Source organism: Ctenopharyngodon idella, chromosome 22 (assembly GCF_019924925.1).
Source record: "Ctenopharyngodon idella isolate HZGC_01 chromosome 22, HZGC01, whole genome shotgun sequence".
Taxonomy (NCBI): Eukaryota; Metazoa; Chordata; class Actinopteri; order Cypriniformes; family Xenocyprididae; genus Ctenopharyngodon; species Ctenopharyngodon idella.
The window spans coordinates 22,650,263-22,670,148 of NC_067241.1; the positions used below are offsets into that span (position 1 = coordinate 22,650,263).

The 19,886-nt window shown below is 37.8% G+C and overlaps 1 protein-coding gene across 2 annotated transcripts; it reads right to left on the bottom strand.

Annotated features, from left to right (window-relative positions):
- Positions 1-292: 292 nt before the first annotated feature.
- epm2a (EPM2A glucan phosphatase, laforin) lies at positions 293-18,993 on the bottom strand. 2 transcript variants are annotated; one of them, XM_051880144.1, is made up of 5 exons: positions 18,640-18,993; positions 10,007-10,181; positions 3,642-3,886; positions 3,162-3,373; positions 293-2,536 (listed from the first exon to the last, which is right to left on the bottom strand). In XM_051880144.1, exons 1-5 carry the CDS (start codon positions 18,887-18,889, stop codon positions 2,483-2,485), a joined length of 936 nt encoding a protein of 311 aa, XP_051736104.1. In that variant the 5' UTR covers positions 18,890-18,993; the 3' UTR covers positions 293-2,482. The 2 variants fall into 2 exon arrangements, with proteins under 2 accessions (XP_051736104.1, XP_051736102.1); XM_051880142.1 differs by lacking the exon at positions 293-2,536 and having other exon boundaries at positions 2,636-3,373.
- Between the last annotated feature and the right edge of the window lie 893 nt (positions 18,994-19,886).

The following is a 19,886-nucleotide window of genomic DNA, read 5'->3' on the forward strand; positions in this document are numbered from 1 at the left end:
ACACGAACTAACAATGAACAGTACTTCTACAGCATTTATTAATCTTAGTCAATGTTAACTGCAACATTTACGAATTCATTTTTAATATCCAAAGTTGTATTTGTTAATGCACTGTGAATAACATGGAACAAATCCAATTTTACTAACATTAACAAAGATCAATAAATGCTTTAAAATATATTTTTTCATTGTTAGTTCACGTTAATTAATGCCTTAACTAATGCACATTTTAAAAGTGTTACCAACTGAACCAAACATTGGTCAAAATCATCACACATTAATAATTTTATTTATAGTATGTAATAAAAATTGTTGCTGTTGCTTATATCTCCTGGTTGGTTGAAACCAGCAAGTTCTGCAAGGCTGGACCCAGATCTGCCTTTTCTGTAGTGGAGGTGTATGGAACGGGGGCATCGGCTCCGTAAATGGGGAAAAGAGTGTGAGGAGCTGGAAAAGATTGGATTTTATACTTCTGATAATGACAAGTCATGACCTCTGAATGACACACACACAGTGGAATTATTAAAGACACACCTAAATATCTGTGACAGGTCATCTTCTGCCACACACACACACTTTCTTTGCATTGTATTTACTCAATACTTCCATAATAAATTCTGCTTTTAAGCAAAACTGCAAGAATACTTTCTTTTATCTTTATTCTTCCTCTGTCTTCCAATCCAAATAAAGACTCTTATTCTTTCAGTGAGGCACAGGACAAAGGACTGCATTAGGATAACGTAAATAAAAATGAATAATATTAGCCTTTTGAACCAGCTCAGTCGCTTTGTAAAAGATCATGTGACTGTATAATACTTCACCTACACAGAGAAACAGATGATAACTTTATACTCAAAACACCAAAGCTGTTTATCTCAGTCCTGGAATAGACTGTGTATATTCACCTCAGAGGTGGTGTCAATTTGCTGTGTGGAGGTCGTTTTTATTTAAAGGTGGAGCACCAATGAGTTGAGATGCTAACCGTGGATCAGGGTGAGTATTGTTGTGTGAAATAATAGTTCATGGTGACTCATCCTTGACTCTCTTCTGTTTGAGCGTGAGCGCTCAAGGCAAACACAAATTTAACTATAGGAATGGATGACTACACTGCAAAAAATAATTCTCTTTATATGTATCGTGTGTTCTCCAGTAGAAATATCTAAACAGACTATGCCATTCAAAAGTTTGGGGTCAGTAAGATTTTTTTCAATTGTTTAAATGATGTTTTATTAACAAAGTTCTGGAGGACACGTTCAAATAATTAGGTTAACAAAGGTTCATTCTCATTTGTTATCCAGCACGTTTGAGCTTCAGCAAGAACCAATGAGGTTCGTTCTCGTGTTACGCAGCACATTTGAGCTTCCGCAAGTACCAGTGAAGTTCATTCTCGTGTGTTACGCAGCACATTTGAGCTTCCTCAAGAACCAATGAGGTTCGTTCTTGTGTTACGCATCACATTTGAGCTTCAGCAAGAACCAATGAGGTTCATTCTCATGTGTTACACAGCACATTTAAGCTTCAGCAAGAACCAATGAGGTTCGTTCTTGTGTTACGCATCACGTTTGAGCTTCAGCAAGAACCAATGAGGTTTGTTCTCACGTCAAGCTGAGTTTGTTTTATGTTCGCTGATCAATGTTTATATGTGAATAATAGCTTAAATTAAATCGGTTCATCACATAAAGTGATTGTGTATCCTTTGAAAATTTGGACTAAACCGCTCGATTCATATGGATTAGTTTTACGGTCTCTTTATGAACTTTTTGAAGGTTCGTAGTGGTAGTTGTGTAGACAATGAAAATTTTACAGATTTGTAACAACATGAGGGTGAGTAATTGATGACAACTTTTACATTTATGGGTAAACTAACCATTTAAATTGATTAGAAGTGTCAGTAAAGACATTATAATGTTACAAAAGACTTCTATTTCCAATAAATGTGGTTCTTATTAACTTTATATTCATAGAAGAATCCTGAAAAAATACATGTTTCAACAATCAGAAACTGATTTCAACATTGATAATACTAAGAAATGTTTCTTGAGCAGCAAATCAGCATATTAGAATGATTTACCCATTTTTGTGGTACACAGTCTTTTTTATTATGCTTTTATGTATGTCTCCCTTTCTGTCTTACGCTCTCTCACTCACTGATTTATTGAGATTGAGTTTCATTAATGGTACCTTCTGCTCAACCCACTGAACCGCTTTTTCTTTTCTGAAGCAAAACTTTTTTCAATTTTCACATAAAGTCTCTCAGTGTGGTGACACTAGTCTCTATTTATTTAAAGGTCAGGTGAAAGCGCTTTTCATTATGGCAGCTTATTTCAAGGGCAGGGAAATTGCTGTGCTAAATATATAACAAGAATATTGAGTTACATTCATAAATGAATGAAAGTGGCATGTTAGAGGAGAAAAGGGGCAGATAGTCAAACAATAACCATCACATTAGCAGTCCGGTCGACAATTGCCTCAAGGTGCCTTTTCAAATGACGACCATGTCAAGATGAATGAACAATAACCGGGTGAAACTGGTGTTCTGTGAAAAAAATTTCAAAGGATAAACAGAACAATACACTCATGTGATAACCATTACCATCTGTGTTGCATCAGAGATTCAACATTATGATTCCTGGCAAACAGCTATTACTTTCATTTATTATTGTTCTATATTCATTAAATTGTTTTTTTTTTTTTTGTATTTCATCATTTGCAGGGTTGTGCAATTAAAATAATATGTTAGGTAGCAAACAAGAATTGTAAAAGAATGTTTTTATAATACATTTCATTTTCAGTATGAATTACTCATGATTAACATACAAACAACATATGTTGTTATTTATATTAATTTGCTTTAATACACTTCATTTCATTTTATGGATTCCTAGAAGAACATTTAATGTCTCATGATGCTCTAATTAACTCAATATTATATAATCACTATATTTTTATATTATACAAGCAGATTTTTCAGATTTTGATGTCAGTATTTCTACAAAGAAGCTCTGTGTGACAAGATTGAAATCTTCTGTCTGTTAATTACTTTGATTAGTGAACACAGGTGTCCTCCCATCCAGTAGAGGGCACTGTTTTCATGTCTCTGGGTTGCAGACAAATGGACAGAGTCGCCCAAACTTCATGAGAAAGTCATTTTCTGCTCTTACCAGCGCTTCCTCATCAATATAGACTGCCGCCCTTCTGGCAGTGAGGTAGTACTGCACTTTTCTGAGTCTCCAGCCTAACACATACATCAGGAGTCCACACACTGCCGCAGTGGAACGACCCACTCCTGCGTTACAGTGAACATATACTGTGTGACCGTTCTTCAGCAGCCCATAGAGCAGGAACACTGCCTGGGGCAGCATCTGTGTGCGACCTGCAGAGAGTAAAAATTACAGTAATCATATCTAGCAATAGAAGCTCTTCTTACATTAGTAATCTACACATAAAACCAATAAGCTGACTGAGAAAGCATTAAGTTTATAGTTCAGTACATCATATCCTCTGTGTGCTATATAGTATACATGTTAAACACTCACTCACAGTATAAGATTCTATGAGAGTTAGGATTCTGAATTCGCTGCATAGGCAGCGAAACGGCTCACTTCTGTCTGTTATTCAAGGGTATATTGGCTAACACTGACCTTCTGTGCTCATGTCTGGGGTGGGGAGCCAGATATAAGAAAGACCACAGTCTTTGTACAGGTGCACCATTGTCTCTGGGGTCATGGGTTGACCGAGGTCACGCCGGCAGCCGTGTGAGTTGTTTATGACATCCCATTCTGTCTGAAAGTTCATCACTGCTGTAACACCCAGTTCTTGTTTCAGCTTTAGGGTTACATGTTCGACCCGTCGAGGGCAGCTGCCTAACCAGACACGAGGCAGCACCCTGAAGAGAAGAGAGAGAGAGAGAGAGAGAGAGAGAGAGAGAGAGAAAGAAAGAAAGAAAACTTAGCTGTATGAATGAGGGTGTGTGTGTAATCAGTGACGGCCCATCAGAAGAGGGATGGGAAATCAAAAATGTATTAAAAAATGAATATAACAACTGAAGAGGTCAAATTAACTTTAATGAATTTACTTAATGAATTAAGTATTTTTTTTATTATTATAGACCAGAGATCATCTGTGTACATAAGCAGCCAAAGACATGATAATTAAACCTGCTGCAATCCTTTATTGGTTTGATCAATATTGTACATGCATCAATGTCCCTGGAAAATTCCCTTATGGACCACCGCTGTAACATACGATCACCACATTGCTTAATAGATATATTATGAGATCCCAGAGCAAGGAGTGCTGACAGATGTGGCAGGTTGATAGGAAAGATCATAAAACATATACTGTATGAAAAAGTGTTCCTTTAGGAAAAGGAAAGGAAAGGAAAGGACAGGATATGACAGGACATAATGATTACAGAGGTAGATTATTAATTAATAAACACTTATGTTCACACGGTTCCTTGCACAGAACAATGTTGTGAGCTCAAAACACTTTTACCATAGTGCATCATTTGTAAACTAATACATTTTGATGTTTGCATCACATAACCAGCTCCATATGTATGGCTTTTCTGACGTAGCTCAGTACAGTAGCTCACCTGGTACAGAATTGCAGAACTCGGGTATGAATCCAGTGAAACACAAGTGATAAAAGAGCTCAAAGACTTGTAGAAGCAGCTAAATTGGCATGGTTGCTTCAGCTAAAGTGTTTTTTATCTCACGTTTGCTTTTGTTAACACTATCGGTTAGGTTTATGGTAGGGTTTAGTGTAGGTGGTACATTATTTTCAAATTCGATAGAGCATTAACCTTTTAGCACCACTCACCATTTTATTCCCGAACTGACGTGATACATACAACAACCCGCGTGATAAAGCATTCATGTTCATCTGTTTCAAGTAACACGCTTTTAGCGCCGCTCACGGGAAATTTTATTTTGAAAGTGTAGCGCAACCTGCAAGATGCAACGTAATGGTAGTTTGCCTCTTTTGCATAAAAGGAAAAAAAAGTAATGGAAAAAATAGGAAAGAAAGGAAAGGAAAGGAAAGGAAAGGAAAGGAAAGGAAAGGAAAGGACAGGACAGGACAGGACAGAAAAGGAAGGGATAGGATGAGAGCAGATGAGAAAAAGAGAGGAGAGCAGATTCTTTTCATTTTACATTTTCAGCGTCTCCACCTCCATCATTTCTCATCAAACACGCAGGGTCTCTCTGTCTCTGTGTATGCGAGAGTTCAGGACTCAAATAATGGAAATGCTAATGAGTTTAGTGGTGTGAGGAGACAGACTGACAGTTAGGGGAATGAAGGTCAGAGACATCAGGTGAGAGGTGTATTTTTACCTCAGAAACCCACGTGCCTCTTTTTTAGGGGAAAACATAAATGAAATGATTGAAGGGAAAGTGAGCTGCAGGTTAATGGTCTGAAGCACTGAGTATGATCTAACCTTCTCCAGGACAGGACGCTTGGTTTGATGTCTAAGTCAATGACATTCATACATTTTTCCTGTGTGATATAAGTGTCTAAATGTTTCTGGTGCCACTGTACACAGTGAGAGGTGTGATGTACTCCTCTGAAAACGATGCGTTTGTGTGTGTATGCATGTGTGTGTGTGTGTGTGTGTATTTAAGCACTGCATTAGAAGTGGAAACATGTAGTGCATTTTAAATGAGCAGTACAGGTTGGGTTTAATTAGTGGTCAAAGACCTAACAAGGTTTACTTGATTCTTGAGACAAAAGGTCCTTGTATTTTTCCTTGGGACTTTCATTCAGCCACCGGAGTTTATTTTACACTCTTCATTTGGTGTGAATTAAACTAACAACCGTGAAACTCAGGGAAACAGTGTTTGCGTGTATTAATTACAAAGTCAATGACATGCACCGTAGGAACATTGACTTGTATTGTAAATGTAGACAAGACCTGACATAAGAAAAAACACAGTCCTCGCAGTTAATTTCTCAGTGGGTCTTCCTATCTTCTGGGATTCAAAATAACCTGAAGACGGATGGAAAATATTTTTAGATCTTTAGAAGCAAAGATCTTAAATTGAGATTTAATGTAAATTCACAGGGAGCCTAATCATTCAGTCAGTCACTGAACCGCACCAGCGACAGCTTGTCTGGCATCCCTCCACCACCACATCTCCTCCTTTGTTCTAAGCCGGGACAGAACCTTTCCTTCAAGCCATTGTGAAAAAGAAGTGTGCTTGTATATCAGGATTTTTCCTGCATAGAGAATTACAAGGCAGGCCACCTTTTGTGCCAACAAAACTCAGACAGGCAGTCACTTTCTCAGATACCCCTTTTCCACCGATACGGTTCAGTTACAGGTTCTCGGCCTGTGCCCATTCTCAACTCATTCCGTCCATTTCCACTGCAGAAAATGCAGTTCTGGGCCAGACAGATCGGTTTAACTCGGCCCTAATACTTGCTGGTCTCAAATAGAGCTGGGGCTAAGGACATTCTGCGAAAGGGCTAGATAGTGATGAGCAGATCACGGATATATCCGTGGAGACTGTGAATAATCCACAGGTTGGGCAGGCCAAGTAATAAAAAATAACATTCAAAAAATTGCAGGTGGGTCCCCGGTGGATGAGAAATAAAATGTAAATGCGTTTATTTTAATAAAAACACAGAACTCTCATGGTAAAACGCCATGGTAAAATGCAACAAACGTTCGTCACACTTTTACTTTTGTTTTCAACATAGGCTATGGCTGCATTCCACTCCAAATTTTTATGCCATTCACTCGCTAACTTCCCTCTGTCTCGTGGACTCGAATGTGTGTGTCATTGCTTACGCCCACTACTGGCGGAACTTGTGCATAAGGTTTAAAGGTGCAGTGTGTAAATTTTAGAGGCATCTAGCGGGACTGCAACCAACGGCAGCTCACCCCTCCCTTTCGAAGCACATAGAGAAGCTACGGTGGCCGTCTGGCCGACACAAGACAGAGATGTTGTCGTATGAGACAGCAGAGAGTACGTTAGCCAGTCAAGCAATAAGGTTTCTTCTTACGTCTAACAAAGAACGGTCTCGACGACTACTACTACTACTATTTCTTTGTGCGTATTCAACCTAGTGACGATGCAAGCTGCCTCTAAAAACACGAACGATTTAGAAGAACAACAACATAGTAACTAAACACGCTCTGTAGAGTGTTTGTCCGTTTAGGGCTGCTGTAGAAACATGACGACTTGACATGGAGGGGGGACCCGCGGTGTATGAGATAGAAATGGCTCATTCTAAGGTAATAAAAACATAACGGTTCATTATGTAAGATCTTTATACACCACTGAAAACATATTTATGTATATTATAGTACATTTCTGTCAATAGATCCTCCCAAATTTTACACAAAAATGGAACGCACTAACCCTTGATCACTTGGAATTCACTATTGAGCTGATTTATAATTTAAACCCCATTTTTTACTTATGAATTTGTTTTATGCACCATTCTACATGCATATAAGTTGTTGGAGAAAATATATATAATCCTAAAGGTTTATGAGCTGTTGGAGAAAAATAAAATTACACAAACGAAGAAAAAAAAAAAATATAATTAGTATAAACTTTGACTGTGAACATGCTACAAGTGTTGTTTGATTAAATCTCAAAATAATTAATATTATATACACTACAGTTAAGCACGATCTTCTGTGACATCACAATCAAGTTGGATTATGGGATTTAGAGTTGCTTGAAGTGTACATCAGAGTAGACTCGCTCCCTCTGTCAAAATCGAGGGGACAAGGGTCTATCCATATAAACTTCCCTCATCCACTTGACAAAGTGGGACTCGCTTCAAAATGGCGGCAGGGATTCCCTGAGGGGAAGTGCTTAGGGAAATTCTCTAGTGTATGTCTAAAAGTGGAGTGGAACACACCCTTGATCTCTTCAAGGAAACTCAATCAAGGAAAACATATGCCTAGAGCACCTCCTAGTGGTCATTATATAAAACACAAAAACCCCACATGAGATATTCCTTAAAAATTTAACAGCTTTAACTAAAAATATACACAAGCTTAACAGAAATTATTCCGATAAGAAAGTTCAGTAGGGTGGTGGGTGGATGATTTTTTTTTTTTAACAACGGATTCAGGTGACGTTAGAGCTGCTGATTATTATTATTATACTGTAAATGTTTGGCTTTCTAAAACACCAGTGTGAATGTAAAGCAGACTGAAACACTAAAAAGACTAAAGAGAAACTTGAGTTCAGGTCAATGCACAGACTTTTTCTTTGTTCAGTTTGCACACTGAACATGGGTTGGAGCTCTTAGTTTTGAACTCTCAAAGTGCAACAGATTACTGAAATTGTCTTTAAAATGTACAAAATTTTCTTTGGGGGAGCTGCATGAACCCTGACCTCTGACCCCTGACCCCACTAGACAGACCGAGGTCCACCAACCACAATCTCACAAAATACTGTAGGAAACACTGTATACAATCGCAAAATAAAAATCTAAAATAAAAATAACAATAAAATTGAATTATTGTAAGTGCTTGTAAAAATGTTTTCTTCAGCCAGTTGAAGATGTGGTACACTTGCATGTGTGCACATCATACTCATGGTAATTTTTCTGACTTTCACTGTCAAGGTCCAAAAAAGCGCTTTAACAGATATACAACTTCTGTGCTATTTCAAATTGTGGCAGAGGACAAAATTTTCATTGAATAACAACTTCAATCTTGGTCCTCAATCAAGCTCTCAGATGGCTTCAGAAGAAAAGTTTTTTTTTTTTGTTAGAAAGTCATACAGGTTTGGAAAGTGCGGGTGAGTAAATGATTTTTTGGGTGAATTATTTCTTTTAAGAAGTGCTGACGCTCCTCACCCGATTAAAGTCTCTCTGTGTTTTTCTCTATTTTGTCCATTTTTACTTTCTTTACTAGAGATGACGGTGCATTCTGTCATAGGAAGACATAGCATCTCTGCCCTCTTGGAGATACACCAGCCTATTTGACACTGTAAATCTATCATTACTCTAATGGATTCCCCTATGCCAGACTCAGTGACCCAGTCTTACTTTTATCTGCCTCCACTTTCAACTTTTTTGCCTGTAGAACAAGGTCAGAGTTCAAACGAAACAAGCACTTAGAGCTCACTGCCAAAGGAGTCCAGAGATTCAGAGTCATTGAGCTAATTAGACAGCACTGTAGAAACCACACACACACACACAATTAAAAAGAAAGGGAGGCAAAAAAAAAAAAAAAACTAATCAAATGCTTCTGGGTAATTAAATGTTACTATCTGTGGATTTGAGACTTGGCACATGCTTCAAGTTAAGTTGAGTAAATTTATTGTTAACCTGGTGTTAATTGAGATACTTTACTGTGATTCAGAGGTTTTCCTTTTAATAGAAGTTGTCTATCTGTGTACCAGGTTATCTGCCTCTGTATCTGTTTTGTGTGTGTTTTGCACATGTTAGTTCTGTTTCCTGTGTTTGATTTTGTTATCATGGGTTTTCAATGATTGTTTGAGTTGTTGCACCTGCTGTTCATTTCGTTGAAGAGTCCTCTTGTGTATTTAAAGGGTTAGTTCACCCAAAAATGAAAATAATGTCATTAATTACTCACCCTCATGTCGTTCTACACCCGTAAGACCTTCGTTCATCTTCGGAACACAAATTACGATATTTTGATTAAATCCGATGGCTCAGTGAGGCCTGCATTCTCAGCAATGACATTTCCTCTCTCAAGATCCATCTCCATTTCATCTGTCTTGTACTTTTGTCTTTTTGTCTGATTTTCAAATACTTTTGCCTCAAATCAAAGTTTGTAGTGTTGTGATTCACTTTGCAGCTGGTTGGTTTGGTTCATGGTTTATAATGCTTTAACTTTTTCAAAATCCCTATGGGAAAAATGAATCGAAAAAATACTTCCAGAACCAGCGCATCTGAAAAAGTGGGCGGACACTAATTCATTCTATCGGGATGACTGGGTTTCGTTCGTGAGCAACGGTGAATGTGACAGCACCTTAAACACATGACGGATGGGAAATGCATTCACACATACTGAGAGAAGTGGATGGCCTGCTGTCCCGCTATGCTGAAGTAGAAGTTGGTGGTGTGTTTCATCTCATCTGTGTGGCCCGTCTCCTCGATCCAGTGACCAATAGGGTGGCAGTATACCCCGTCCACCATGTTACTGTCGTCATAAACACACTGCCGGTCATGATGGGGTCCACTGCCTAGAAATAGACACAAGTCAATCACAACACTTCTTAATTATATTTGTACACTAATGGGTCAATGACAAACTAGGATAAATGATGATGAAAAAAAATATTGTAAAAAGTTTTTAGATGTCCTAATTTTTTACCATTTTTCCATTTCAACAAAATGTTTTATTTAAAGGGATAGTTCACCCAAAAATTATCCCATGATTTACTCACCCTCAAGCCAACTTAGGTGTATATGATTATCTTCTTTCAGACGAACACAATCGGAGATACAGTGCATCCGGAAAGTATTCACAGCGCTTCACTTTTTCCACATTTTGTTATGTTACAGCCTTATACCAAAATAGCTTAAATTAATTATTTCTCTCAAAATTCTTTGCAAATTATTAAAAAAAATAAATAAATAAAATAAAAAACGAAAAAAATCACATGAACATAAGTATTCACAGCCTTTGCTCATGACACTCAAAATTGAGTTCAGCTGCATCCTGTTTCCACTGATCAACCTTGAGATGTTTCTACAACTTGATTGGAGTCCACCTGTGGTAAAGTCAGTTGATTTGACATAATTTGGAAAGGCACACACCTGTCTATATAAGGTCCCACAGTTAACAGTGCATGTCAGAGCACAAACCAAGCCATGAAGTCCAAGGAATTGTCTGTAGACCTTCGAGACAGGATTATATTGAGGCACAGATATGGTACAGAAACATCTCTGCAGCATTGAAGGTCCCAATGAGCACAGTGGCCTCCATCATCCGTAAATGGAAAAAGTTTGGAACCACCAGGACTCTTCCTAGAGTTGGCCGCCTGGCCAAACTGAGCGGTCAGGGGAGAAGGGCCTTAGTAGGGAGGTGACCCGATGGTCACTCTGACAGAGCTCCAGCATTTCTCTGTGGACAGAGGGGAACCTTCCAGAAGAACAACCATCTCTGCAGCACTCTGAAGCATGGTGGTGGCAGCATCATGCTGTGGGGATGTTTCTCAACGGCAGGAACTGGGAGACTAGTCAGGATTGAGGGAAAGATGAATGCAGCAATGTACAGAGACATCCTTGATGTAAACCTGCTCCAGAGCGCTCTGGACCTCAGACTGGTGCGACGGTTCATCTTCCAACAGGACATCAACCCTAAGCACAGAGCCAAGATAACAAAGGAGTGGTTCCAGGACAACTCTGGGAATGTCCTTGAGTGGCCCAGCCTTGAACCCGATGGAGCATCTCTGGAGAGATCTGAAAATGGCTGTGCACCGACGCTCCAACCTGATGGAGCTTGAGAGGTCCTGCAAAGAAGAATGGGAGAAACTGCCCAAAAATAGGTGTGACAAGCTTGTAGCATCACACTCAAAAAGACTTGAGGCTGTAATTGGTGCCAAAGGTACTTCAACAAAGTATTGAGCAAAGACTGTGAATACTTTTGTACATGTGATTTTTAAAATTATATTTATATTTAAAATTTTTATATTTTTAAATATAACTCTGATTGTGTCTGTCTGAAAGAAGAAAGTCATATACATCTAGGATGGCTTCAGAGTGAGTAAATCATGGGGTAATTTTCATTTTTGGGTGAACTAACACTTTTAATGACTTTAAAATGTCATGTTATGCAACATATAAAGTAACATTTCGGTTACACTTTGAATACGTGTAAAATGCACACATACATTTTTTAATTTTTTAATTAAAATGAATATCACAAATATAACATTAGCTTTTCATTTGAAATGTTATGTTCCATGTTATAAAAAAACTGAATTTTCTTATATTTTTAAGAGACTGTTGACTGACTTCGGTTTAGCAGACAAACATTTGTTAAATATTAAAGAATTTTTCAAAGAGACATTCTTCTTTATGATCTCAGGATGGTTATAGTTATCACCTTGACATTTTAACTGTAAGCCCCACAAATATTCAACAATAACTTTATCTCAGAAACTGCAAACATATTCATGATAAAAGAGATAGAGTATTCATTCAGTTTCATTATTGATGGCATTTTAATGTGTTTTTGAGGACATTCAATGCATGAATTAATGAATATTTGACCCAAACACATTTCTAATATACTATGTGTCAATGAATTATTTAACTTAATCATTCACACTTGCACTAAATGCAATAAACTCTCTTCTTTCATCTTAATTATACAGATCTGAATAAGAATTTTAACAATGGAAATGACACATTTGTTTCATGCTTCATATAAAGTTTCCGGGCCTCTTGAAGCTTTCAAAATTCGCATTATTGTCCCTTTTGTGCTTTTTGTGTAAGCCTTTCACTTCTGAGGGGCAAGGTCAATAGCCAATTAAATTAGCGAGTGTTGTTCAGACTCGGGAGGTCACCTGTTTCTGACCTCTGAGAGCTCACAAGGCTAAGAGTTCCTGTTATTAATTCAGCCACTTCCTGTAATGGCTGTAATTCTGCATAATTTTGATGGTCAAGTTATAAGCTTGATTCATAATATAATAAACATTCAAATGAGTCCTTGCGTTGATAAAAGTGTAGCAGAGCTCTCAGCGCTGCCTCAGTCCTACATGTAATGCACTTGTAATGAGAAGAGCATATGAGTTCCTGAACTCGTTTTCATCCCAAACTCACATTCATCCTGAAAGTACGTGGGGGGTTTGTTATTTGCCCGACATTTATCATCCCACCCCGCTGCTGTCGCCCTTTCAACCGTTGGGCTGATGAGAGTCTCACAGCTGCAGCCCACACAGAAAAAACACTTTACAAAGCCTGAGCAGTTATTAACCTCACAAACATACATTACACACTGTATACTTAATGAGCATGTAAAAAAAAAAAAAAAAAAATAGGTTAACCTATTTTGAAATAGGTTCAGGCTTGAGTTTGGCCATCTTAAAGCAATATTTCCCTACAATCCAAAATGCAGGAGGTATGCCAACACTGAAATGGCTTTTCATTGAAATTTGATGTTCAGATCTAAAATCTCATTTATAAAATGGATTGTTCTGACTCTTAATTGTAATTGGATGGATTAGCATTAAAATGCTAATATACTTATGTTAATGTGCCATGTTGCTATGATTCTTGGTCATAGCAAGACCATGATTCACACAGAGTGCGTTTTTAAAAGTCGTGTCATGCTGCAAAAGACACGTCACATTAATCATGTCATTTTAAAGCATGTTTATATAGGGAAAAAAACAACAACGGAAAAGCAGTGCAGTGAAATGAAAACAGTGGTATATTTAGGTTATTGGGGGCCCTAAGCAAATCTCCGGGAGGGGGGTTTGTCAGCTGGCAAGTTTCAACGCACATTTAAGAGTGCAGGTTGCAACTATTATTAACAATAATGGAAAGATAAGGCTTATCAATATGTCACAATATCACACTGTTTGGACTTTGTTTTTTGTTTTGCATCATTTCCTGCCAGTCTGTCATCATTATGCATTTTGATTCACAAACTTGCAATTCGATTCAGCATCAGTTATTTTGGATATACTGTATATCAGGTACAGTACATGGCAAATGTTCTCAAGGGGAAAAAAAAAAAAAATCTCTCAAATAATGTTTAATACACATGGGAATCAGTTGGTACTACAATAATATTGTAGGTTAAAATTAACTTATTTGTATACAAACTTAAATTACACTTAAGGAAATTTTCATAATAATAAAGTTATAATAGGCCACCTAACTTTAAAATTATTTCTACTCCAATTCGTTTTTTGAAATATAAACATTTAAATGGTGGCTGTCAACTTGATGGATTTTTTTCAAATATGCATTATATAGGCTATTAAAAAACATTAAAAATTATAATTAATATGTAATATGGTGCATATAGGCTATTAAGCTAAATGCTCCTCTCTAGAGTTTATTTTTCTAGCTGACTAACGAGTTTATGGTCATGATGAATACGTTTGTTCTGAGGTAAATATGACGTTACGTTTGTTTATTACAAGATATTTTTGTCTTTCCGCGGTTGAAACAATGATTGAGCGCGATTACACGAGACATGATATGGATTTTGGTAAGTTGTTCTGTATCTTTTAACATACCTTTAGTTCATTCATGTTTATTTCGCGGTGTAACTGGTATTAAAAAGGAGGAGAGGATCAGTTCACATGTGCGTCAGGCTGCCGCTTCTTTAGAACTGAGACGTTACGATCTGTCACGGCACATTAAAGAGCGCCAAATCCGTTTTCTTGCGCTTTTTAAAGCGGGTATATGCAAATCCTTGACCTTTCCTAGTGGGTATACAGCATATACCTGTGTATCACGTAGACTACACCACCGTGGGGTCCCCCTCTGGAGAAATCACGGGGGCCCCATGCAATTGCGTGCTTTGCTTGGTCGGTAAACACACTACTGAATGAAAAACAACGCAAGGTCTAAAGACACCTTTTTAAAAAGATGAACTTATAACTTAACATCTGCAAGCCCCTCTTTCTGAAAAGCACAATGTGCTCTGATTGGTCGGCTGGAGCAGTGTGTTGTGATTGGTGTTTGGGAAATGTCCCGCCCCTTACCATAACCGCCAGTTTCAACACATTACTAACTAACTCATCCAGGCCCCGCCCCTTTATTCTGCGTATGAATTATTTAAATGAGGAATATTGTGAAGAAAACTCAAGACTACAATGGGAGTCAGGGAGTTCAGAAACACTGACACTGATAACTCCTGTTGGAGGGACTTTGCGCAGCTGTTTCATGCTCAAACAGCAACATTAACTTGAGCTGCGCGTTTTTAGAACGCCATATCATGCACTGGATGCTGCAAAAGAGAGCAATGTTCAAATGTCTGTTGAGCACGTTTACACAGAAAACAACGGAAAAGCAGCCAAGTCAAACACAAAGTCTCATTCAGAATATGTTTTTGCATTTAAAAAGGAACAAGGAGCGTTTTTTAAATGTTGAACTTATTTCAACTTGAGCGCTGTGTTTTTAGAACAGTGGCTGCGTCTGAAATCGCATACTCTGTTTAGTAGGTACTTATTTTTAAGTAATTACTTTGCAACCTAAAAAAAGTGTTCTGTATGAGTGTGTGTAGTATGAATGTAAATCGGACGTACTATACTACATTTGCCATGTTGTCATTATCGCATGACCTACTAGCGTCAGCTGTGTCGCTTCACTGCCATTCATAATCCTCTCCCGTGGCCTCATGGGATAGTAAAGTGTCCATCAATGCACACTTCAGAATCTCACCGGAAGTAGTAGGTCATCTGGGGACTTTTTGCCTGCTCTTTTATAAGTACTGTGAATTTGGACATACCACTCAGCTCATATACTGTTTTCCTCCTACTACTATATAGAAGGGAACAATCGAAAAGCAGACCAGGGGAATGCAAAATACGTTCTGATGACTACGTCTACGTCTAATGACTCCTTAGTGTGTTTTATATTACTGCTCTGATGCATGAGAGTGAGTAAATAATTTTAAATGAGAAAATGTAACAATCTACAAATATACTGTAAAAAGTAATACGCTCTATCTACTCAATAAAATTGTGGCAACAGATTAGAAGCAATATCATTCATTAAATTCAACATATAAGAATGAGTTAGAATTAACCAAATTAATTCCTTAAAAATCAACCATTTAAATTGTGTAAAATTAGCAAACACCACTACAAAAAAGACAAACTGACATAAAAAGCAAAGAGTTAAACTGGCCAACTAAATGAAACACTCATCACCATAATAGTGACCAAACATTTTCAATAAAATCAACATCAACATCTAAACCTCTGTTAATTCTTGTGTTTCTCTTTCCTTCAGTGATTCTTCTTGTTATCATCAGGTGTCCTCAATGTTGGCAATAAAAAATAAAGAGTTGTTAATTCATCTTAGATGTCTGTCTGTTATTCAGATATTTTTGTTTAAATTTTACTTAAATTTTACTCATTTTAAATGGTTCACATTTAAGGAATTAATTTGATTAATTCTAACTCAATTCTATTTGTTGAATTTAATTAATGATATTGCTTGTAATCTGTTGCCAAAATTTTATGGAGTAGATATTGCGTATTACTTTTTACAGTGTATGCATTAGGCTACTCTCATTCCATTCCACATGAGGCAGCCAGTCCTCTCTGAACTAGAAGTGGATCATATAACATTTCCTCTTATGCTTCACATCTAGGTCAAATACAGAAAAAAAGGTGCAGAATTAGAACCTACTGAAGTGAAAAGGCCAATATGTGCTATAAACCAAGTCTGTCCCTGCCTGGACTGATACACCCCACTGATCAGAGTACTGTTATCTCAACTGGAGGACTATCAGTTCATGCTTGCTTACCTGAGGCACGCTCAGAGCCAATTCACCTGCTACGGTGTGCAATCAGCAAGCATCATTTCAATCAGCAAAACACATCTCGACACAATCAACATCTCGGCTGTTTTCATATGAGACAGTGTGAATAGACAAGAAACCAGCAAACAATGGCTCAATCAAAACCTCAGTCAACAGACGGCGTGAGCACTGGAGCAGATCGTCGATTTGTCACACAGAGGCATATTCATTCAAATGAGAAACATGACAGAATGAGAAAACTGCATAGAGTCAGGTGAGGACGACAGCTTAAGCTCTCTGACAAAGCAGGTCATGTTCAGGTTTCAATGTTCATCACTTTGAAATATTTGCTGCTTGGCTCCCAAAGCAAAGTTTAAAGTTTGATCTCACTTTTCAACAAGTTTCATTCTTTGCAAAAACAAAAAACAAAACAAGACAATGTGACAAAAGACAGTGAATACACAGAAATATAAACTGGACAACATTTCAATATTACTGTATCAGGTACATTCTCAATCACTTTCGATCCCGCACAAATAAAACTGCAGAATATTGATCATAAAACTAAAATATCTTGCTAAGATAAGATCTTACTAATATTATTGGGAGATAATAACTGATATATCCCTTAAATGCATGAATGTTTTGCCAATCATTCTTACATATTCGGGTCTTTAGCGACCCAGATCTATATCTAACATGGATGGATCTCCACCTGTCGCGATAATATAAAACTACCCTAATATTAGAATAACCATTACAGAAGAATAAAATAAAGCATATTTTGTATATATATATATATATACACACACATCAGGCATAACATTATGACCACCTTCCTAATATTGTGTTGGTCCCCCTTTTGCTGCCAAAACAGCCCTGACCCGTCGAGGCATGGACTCCACTAGACCCCTGAAGGTGTGCTGTGGTATCTGGCACCAAGATGTTAGCAGCAGATCCTTTAAGTTCTGTAAGTTGCGAGGTGGAGCCTCCATGGATCGGACTTGTTTGTCCCACAGATGCTTGATTGGATTGAGATCTGGGGAATTTGGAGTCCAAGTCAACACCTCAAACTCGTTGTTGAAACGTGATTCATCAGACCAGGCCACCTTCTTTCATTGCTCCGTGGTCCAGTTCTGATGCTCACGTGTCCACTGTTGGCGCTTTCGGTGGTGGACGGGGTCAGTATGGGCACCCTGACTGGTCTGCGGCTATGCACCCCCATACGCAACAAACTGTGATGCACGGTGTATTCTGACACCTTTCTATCAGAACCAGCATTAACTTCTTGAGCAATTTGAGCTACAGTAGCTCGTCTGTTGGATCGGACCACACGGGCCAGCCTTCACTCTCCACATGCATCAGTGAGCCTTGGCCACCCATGACCCTGTCGCCGGTTCACCACTGTTCCTTCCTTGGACCACTTTTGATAGATACTGACCACTGCAGACCGGGAACACCCCACAAGAGCTGCAGTTTTGGAGATGTCGACTAGCCAGTCGTCTAGCCATCACAATTTGGCCCTTGTCAAACTCACTCAAATCCTTACGCTTGCCCATTTTTTCTGCTTTTATATATATATATATATATATATATATATATATGCATTTTATGTAGTAGGCCTAATCTGTTAAATGAAGATCTCATTGATTAACATTTCAAGATATCAAAATTTCATCTTACTTTTTGGCCATATAAATATCAGAATCTGCACCAAATTGCATATTTTTGCTCAGATATTTCTTCTCTAGTATGAGCTCCATATTCTCACTATATCATACTTTACAAGCCTGATATGTGATACAAAACATAAAACAAATGCATTCAAAAAAAAAAAAAAATTCTGACTATATTTATTTCACGTCAGGCTTAAATTAGGCTACATGGTTCATTTCTGTAAGCTTTAAGTCAATTGAAGTTGTAATTTCTTAAAAGCTATATTGATTAAATAAATAAAATGATGGATTTTAATACAGTTCGACACTGACTGTAGTTTTCAAAGGTTAAACTGAAAGGGTTTATAACTTCGTGACGCCAGACTGTGGAACATCAGCGCCATCCAGTGAGCAAAATAGTGTATTACATCGTGGATATTAGAGCGCTTATTTGCCTCTCATTCAAAGAAATCTTCCATTTAAAGCTGTTTTTATATTCATTTGAAAGTGTGTTTGTATCGTCCTCACGACTTGCCCATTATCCTCACATACCTTCCCAAATGTAGTTCCCATCGACACGCTTTATAAACTTGAACCACAGCTGATCTGTGTGCGGTTCGGACAGATGCACGTCTCCGATCCACAGACATGGTTCACAGCTGGACAGAACCGAGCTGCTCGGATTCATCTTCACGGCTCGGTTCGGATCCCAGTGTCCCATCTCCGGCCGAGAGCCTAATATAAACAACTCGACATCTGAACACTCTGGTGTCAAAATAACACCAAACCTGAACACAACCATGTCCTGTATACACACAGGCTACAGGTGCTCTTTAACTGGGACTGATCTTTATGTGTCTTCGGTCAATGACATTATAAATGGCTGCGCTAAAAATATAAGCGGTATTCTAGACATTTAAAGCGATACAGTGGCTGAGAGGGGACACTGCTACTAGTTTTCCGAAGAGAAACAAACTGATCCTGCAGGGGCGCTCCGCGGCTCAGAGAGGCCAATCCTCTATTGAGATTAATTCAAATCTCACAGCATTATTTTACAACAATTTGAACACTAAAATCGTAAATATTGATTTTCTGATATTGACATAAAAATAAAAATCCGCTCCGGCTATATCAATAATTTTTTTTTTTTTAATCGTAATCAAAGTAAAATAAGGTCCTGAACAATGCTGTAAAAGTAACTGAGACCACATGACACCACTTTATGTGCTTATTCAGATCATTTGCACGTAAATAATGTTTAACTGCCATGTAATAAAAGTACACACACACACACAAAATTATTAAACCCATCTTACATGACCAATTAAACACTAAATTTCAATTGTCATAGCCTATTTAAATATATTTGTACTAAGTTGCAACTTCATCATTACAAGTATTACATTTTTTTTTTTTAGTATTTAATTTAATTAAATAAATTAACTTTAAAGTCCCCCTGTGGTGAAAATCAAGTTTTTAATGTTGTTTATATGTCTATGTGGTGTTTTTAATATGCTTTAAGACAAACCATGCGCAAATTCGTAAGTCAACACCATTGCTGAGTATTTTCTCTTTAGAACTGCAACGATCCTTCCAAATTGGTGTTTCTGACGTCACAAACTACCTTGCAACCAATCACATCAACATGTGGGCAGGCTTTAGCATATCATTAACTATGACCACTCTGTGTAAAATTAGCAACACATAGCTGTTTGATAGCATAGTAAAGCAAAAGGCTAATCATATTAATTGTAAAACCATCGTGCAGCGTTTACCTCAGTAAGTTGACCGAGTGGATC

Coding starts and splice junctions, on each gene's coding strand:
- epm2a (XM_051880142.1), bottom strand. CDS start 18,889: ATGGTTGTGTTCAGGTTTGGTGTTATTTTGACACCAGAGTGTTCAGAT. Junction 3,887..10,006: donor CAGGCCATCCACTTCTCTCA/GTATGTGTGAAT, acceptor TCTTCTCTTCAG/GGTGCTGCCTCGTGTCTGGT. Junction 3,374..3,641: donor CCCAGACATGAGCACAGAAG/GTCAGTGTTAGC, acceptor TACTCTCTGCAG/GTCGCACACAGATGCTGCCC.